Genomic DNA, 6,401 nt, shown 5'->3' with positions numbered 1-6,401 from the left:
CACACACAGACGCACACTTAGAGACACACAAACGTACACTCAGTCACACATTTACAAACTTTAATAGATAGAAAAAAAATGCCTCCAAATTTACCAGCAAACACACAAAGACAAATACAGACAAACACATATATACAAACGCACAAAATACACATAGAGACGTAAACCAAAAAACACACAATGCCCACAGTTACTCAATATGAGCTTCAACCCGGACTTGCAATTCGGAACATTTCATCGCTGAACTAGCATATAATTCAGCGTATATTAAACATTGCATACCAGGTGTATTTAAAGTTTCCTAATACGCAGTTTATTCTCATTATGATTAAATTGAGGTAATAAGTTCACCCAGCTTAACTTATTTCTGCATATTTTGAACTATTGCACAGGCACCAAATTTAAGTCTGTGCAGCAGAATGTAATACTTGTGTTGTTTATAACTGATTTTTACCCCTGTAGTAAACACCCTCTTTAAACTGAGACGAGTTTAATGGTAATTACCACCAAGCACTCTTAGGTCAGTGGTTACTAATTGCTCAGCATTTTTAATGTTCCAAGTATCACCTGCGGACATTCGAATCGCAGAAAAAGGAAATCTTTTAGGCGGAGGTTAAGATCAACATACTAATTTTCGTGCGTTAATTTTTGATCGAATATTAAGGCTATCCAAAATGGATTGGGACATAATCAGAGTACTGCAACCCATAAAAAGAGAATGTTTGTAGACTGATTAAACGCCTGTGTCACCCATTGTGCAAGTGAGAGTGCGAGTTTACGAAAACTGACGTTACTTCAGTTCAGTTATCAAAAAATATCTCTACAACACTTCTGTTGCAGAGAAGAGAAGATCGAAAAGCTCTGATTTCAAAATTGTAGTATTTAGAAGTGTGCCGGGAAGAATTTCTTATAAGCAATACCTCTGCACACTCTTCCCAGCACACTTCAGAAAACTTGAATATATCAAAGGATATATCAAATGGCTTTTCGGCCGCCAAATGACTAAAAAAATAGGAGATTTTCTGAACAGGATTCAGAATGTTTTGAAAATTTTCTCATTACCGGGAAATGGATCACTCTCAAAGATGCTCAAAGCTGGCAGATCTTGTCCGATAAATTATAAAAGTAATCTGTTCATGAGAATTTTGATTTGGAGAGCTTTAACTTCTTTTGAAGGGCGCATCATCAAATGAGCTGGAGATATTGTTATCGTTTTTTGTTATTAGGTATTGCTTATAAGGCCCTTGAGACGGTAATTTTAGAATTGATAATGAGTACTATGAGATTTGGCCACATTTCCCTGCAAACCATTATCTCGCTGATTATTTTACAAATAAACTTTAGCCAGACAAAAGCAGACATAAACTTACCAATGCTTCGTTGTCGTATTTTTCGTGATGCTTTTGAGATATTTAGTGTACCATTGAAAGGCATTCGCAAAATTTGAAACAATGTATGCCGACGTTCAAGATCAGAACACAAATGATATATTATGTCAGCGAAAAATTTTCACGCATTTAATATTATTTACCATTATATCCGAAACAAATTATTGTATTCGATGCCGTTTAATTGTAACACTTATTTGGAACTTGTCGAAAGTATATTTTGATTCAAAAAACTCCAATTTCAACTAATTGTTTTTCTTCTGTTAATATAATTTTAACTATCAACTTTTAATTAATTATATTTTAATTGTCAATTTCAAATTTTCAACGCTCTCATTTGAGAACTCACACCGCAAGTACATTATCGGATTCTATAGAACGATTCTCCAATTTCTCCAATATTTATTTTGTTTGGAGATGTTTCTCTAGTTTGGGTTGTAAAGAAAAGTACTTAACTAAAGATTAAAGAAGATTTATTTAGCTAATTGAAATTAGTCTACATACCTTCTTCTTGCAGAGCAAGAGATGAAAATCAAAAAAAGTGCAGGGATGTTTTTTGTGGTAAAAATTGAAATTTTTTTGAATCTGCATTGATGATATTCAATGGCAAAAGCATTGATTTTTTTAGAAGACGCCCGTTAAATATAGTACGGAGAAAAAATGGCTAGCACAGTTTGTTATGAAACTAATTTCCAGGATCAATACGTTTGTGCGCCCCACCCTTGGTGGGTGCATATGATTTGCCCGGACGCACATGCATTAATGTTACATTATGATCTACTATGTCATCGCAAGTGCTCTGTAACACGGAGACACATAACGCAGTGGGTGACACTAAGGGAAAAAAATCCATTTCACCTTAATCTTTTTGAGATTATTAATAGGGATACTGGCTCAAATCACTAAATTCCTTATTTTAAAACAAAACACTAACATTTGAAGACGTCTAAATATAGTCATCAGAAGACGTCTAAATAGTTTTCTATCGGTCTCGTTTTTTCATTATCTGTACCGATTGTAACAATTGACTTCTCTCTCCTTGTTTTGGATGTGACTTCTTTCTTCATCGTTTCATTAAAAAAATTGACGCCATAACTCACTTTCAGGATCTGCTTTTAGTTTTCTGCTTATTAGAATTCTCTACAGTTTGCTATGAAGATAAAAACAGCGTTTGCTCCGATTGATATCTTTTGAGGTGATTAAACTGTCAACAGTTAAGTCTCCCGATAAGTTTTGAACATTTAATCATTTCCAAAGGTATTCTTTTCTAATTTAAGTATCTATTCAATGATGCACTTTTGTCTGACAGCTGTTGGCAATGTTTATTAAGCGTTGCTATTTGCAAGATACTTTTCAGCAGTACCCAAACAATAACAAAATTTTCTGGTTTTCTAATATATGGATTGTAAAATTGATAAAAACTGCAACTTTGTAAAATAAGAAAATTGCAATACTGGTGGGTTAAGAGAAAACTGAAAACTTTCTACAACTAAATGAAAGAAATACAATTATAGAATTATAATATTTACAATTATCCGAGTCACAACTCACAAATTGAAAAAGGATACAGTCGAATATCATGTTTACAGCCAACTCTCAAACAACTGTAAACTCTTCGTCCAATTTTAGGCCCCTTGCAGACTTGCAAAAAAGACCCTTGAAAAAAATCTAAGCTTCATCAGTCTCAATAAACGCCCTCCCACAAACGCCCTCCCACAACAAGTCAATGTACAAACGCCTCATTTAGAAATTTCAGACATTGAAGATGACGATCAATAAGCTTGACAGTGGTACAGTCAGCAGTTTCATTGAAGTTTTAGTTGCACAGTTGAAAATAAAATTACTGGGATCAAAATCTACTACTCTGCCGTCTTTAAACTCGAACGTTAACAAACCAGCCGCGGTCAGGCGAATTGCCATCTGAGGTCCAGATGCCGTCACCAGGAAGTTGATATCTGAACAACAAAATAGCTACAGATCAAAAAAAGCATATCGTCCAGAGATCAAAAGTTCAGTCTTCAAAAAGAACCCGAACGACCTATTTTGTTGTCGCCATTTTCGCCGATAGATTTTTCCCCTTCTTAAAAACCGAATCACACGGTTAATTTAACACTATCAGTTTTTTACTAGAGCAATATTTTTTGTAATTTTGAAAGTGCATTTGAATTGATCTCGTTGCAAGCTTTTGGTTCTAAACTCATATTGACGCAATATTGATTTCTGAGATGACTTTTGAGTCATAATGTTGGCTTTGACAAAATTTTTTTATTAAGTTAAGCAAGCTCATTATAGGACATTATAGGAAAAAACTAATGATATTTCTTTAGGAAAACAATAAAAAATACTATTGTTGACGCTGTTGATTCCAACTCTCATGAATTCTCCGTCGGCGTTCTCTATATAATTAAGTCGAGCAAACGAAAAAGCAAGTATACATCGTTGCTGCCCATTATCTCCATCGTAATTGTTGTCACATGACCAGATAAACTAAAACAATTAATGTTTTTAATTCCTTATAAATCAAAACTTATTAACAAACTTTCTGATTCTCACAACATTTTTCAGGATCATTACTGTTGCTGCCCCGTCCTCCCAGAGCTTTATGCACTCATCAACCCCCCCCCCCCCGCAACCCTGTTACAGAGCTCATTCCATTGCACAAAATTGTTCGTTATCAAAAATGAGCACGAATAGTATTAACCAACTAATCTCGGGGGGCCGGGGGCGGGGGGTACTAACGGAAAGAATCCAATTTTCAATGTAGTTGTAAATAATTGATCTTGATCTCTCATCTCATTGTTGTCTTTCTTTGCCGCTGCGAATCATTGGATTACAACAGAGGTCATTTTTGCGTTACTTGGACTATTTCTCGAAGTTGGTGAAATCATATTGAAAAAAATGCACACATCATAAATTTGTAAAAGTTCTATACATTAGTGTACCTGAAAAGTGTTTGTTCGTGGGGGATTACTGACCCAATCTCCAACATTTTCCCAAGTCACAACAATCCCAAAAGAACCATCAAAATTGTCATCCATAATTTTTGCTTTGAGGTCTGACATATCACTTCCAACCATTTCGCGGAACCAAACACGCGCAGACGACGCCCCTCTATCAGAAGGAAAGAAACAGTCTATCAAGGCAGCTGCAATTGTTAGCTGAGTCAAATTGGTAAAATCGGATGGCTTGGTGGGAAGAGTGGACCTGTCGTTACAAGGGAAACTTATGAATCCGCAACAGATGCAGAAGGTGTCCAGACGATATCCCAGATCGGTGAAAGGGTGTGAAAGAGAGAGCCGATCTGAGCAAGAACCGGTTTCAGGAAGCACATTGGTATCGTTACTGTCAGCTCCAAAATGCATAAAATCGTTTGTGGCGAAAAGAAGGGTGGATGAGGTGCTGGAAGGAATGGTGGAAGAAGTGGAAGTGGTAGAAGAAGTGATGGAAGAAGTGATGGAAGGTGTAGTGGAAGGTGTGGAGGAAGAGGTGGTGGAGGGGTTGGTGGAAGAAGTGGTTGAAGAGGCAGTGGAAGAGGGGGTGGAGGATGGGGTGGTGGAAAAGGAGAAAGAGGTGGTGGAAGGTGTGGTGGAAGGGGTGGTGGAAGAGGTAGTGGATGAAGATGAAGAGGTGATGGATGACGTGGAAGAGGTGGTGGATGAAGTGGAAGAAGTAGTGGATGAAGTGGAAGAGGTGGTGGATGAAGTGGAAGAAGTGGTGGATGAAGTGGAAGAGGTGGTCGAGGAGGTGGTCGAGGAGGTGGTGGAGGGGTTGGTGGAAGAAGTGGTGGAAGAGGCAGTGGAAGAGGGGGTGGAAGAGGTGGTGGAAAAGGAGGAAGAGGTGGTGGAAGGTGTGGTGGAAGGGGTGGAGGAAGAGGTGGTGGAGGAGGTAGTGGATGAAGTGGAAGAGGTGGTGGATGAAGTGGAAGAGGTGGTGGATGAAGTGGAAGAAGTAGTGGATGAAGTGGAAGAGGTGGTGGATGAAGTGGAAGAGGTGGTGGATGAAGTGGAAGAGGTGGTGGACGAAGTGGAAGAGGTGGTGGATGAAGTGGAAGAGGTGGTCGAAGAGGTTGTCGAAGAAGAGATATCTTCACAAAATGTTGTTCCGTTCGTTATTATGATTGAATCGTCTCCACTCTGGTCAAGCTCATAAGTCACATTATTGGGAACTGTTGTGCCATTGAGCCAATAATTGATAATTTGATCACTTCCGGACCCAGGAATCTCCCAAGAACCTAAAAATTGTTTATTTTTCAATGGCACTTTTGAATTGTGTTAATGTTTTGAGAACCGTGTTATCGCTATAGTATAGACACATGGCATGAAAATGAAGAACTATTGAGAAATATCTTCTTCAACTTACTAATAACAAGTTTTTAAGAACGGAATCTTCGTTAACATTTGAGTTAAGTTATATGCCATTTTTGAGGTTTTTGTTAAAAAGCATGCATGAAATAGGCAGTGGTTTAAAACCGAAAAGATGGGAAAAATATATTTTCCGCCAACGGATTTTTAGACTTTTAGACTGCAGTCATCTTTTCTGTCAAAAGTAAATAGAAAACTCTATTAAAAACTATATTTTGTCTGAATGTGGTTAATAAAATGGCCCTTGATTGGCTCTATTTTTTACTACACAAAACAATTTGCAATATCTTTTCCATATTACTGTTATCTAATGTGGTTTTAGAAATTCAGGATCCCTTCTTTTTTATTTAAAATTGACCTTCTGACTTCAGTCTTTCTTGCTAAAAAAGCACCCAAAATTGAACTTTGACTCATGGGAAAGATAATGAACTTAAGATCCAGCATTTTTTTCAAATTATTATAAAAAGCGTTCTCTGTTTTCAACAAAATTCTTAGTTTATTCTTCCACCTGAAGAAAATTTCTCAAAAAAAACTTTTAGACAGATACCACACCTGAAGAATCAGTAACTCGTGCCAAAAAATTGTTGTGCGAAAAGGCCATTTTTTCCGGGCAAAATTACGAAACTCGAAAAAGATGTTTCCTGGTGATTGC

The 6,401-nt window shown here is 37.1% G+C and overlaps 1 protein-coding gene across 1 annotated transcript; it reads left to right on the top strand.

Moving 5' to 3' along the window:
* Nucleotides 1-4,587: 4,587 nt before the first annotated feature.
* On the top strand, nucleotides 4,588-5,537 carry LOC142355009 (uncharacterized). The gene has a single exon (XM_075407318.1). The coding sequence runs from the start codon at nucleotides 4,614-4,616 to the stop codon at nucleotides 5,535-5,537; it is 924 nt and encodes a 307-aa protein (XP_075263433.1). The 5' UTR covers nucleotides 4,588-4,613.
* Nucleotides 5,538-6,401: the final 864 nt, after the last annotated feature.

The sequence above is a fragment of the Convolutriloba macropyga genome, unplaced genomic scaffold (genome assembly GCF_964194025.1).
Source record: "Convolutriloba macropyga unplaced genomic scaffold, txConMacr16.3 SCAFFOLD_2372, whole genome shotgun sequence".
Lineage (NCBI taxonomy): Eukaryota > Metazoa > Xenacoelomorpha > Acoela > Convolutidae > Convolutriloba > Convolutriloba macropyga.
The sequence above is the reverse complement of the archived record's forward strand: the minus strand, read 5'-3'. Positions and strand labels throughout refer to the sequence as shown.

Bases quoted from the DNA above. Each gene is read 5' to 3' on its own strand.
- LOC142355009 (XM_075407318.1), top strand. From the start codon at position 4,614: ATGAATCCGCAACAGATGCAGAAGGTGTCCAGACGATATCCCAGATCG.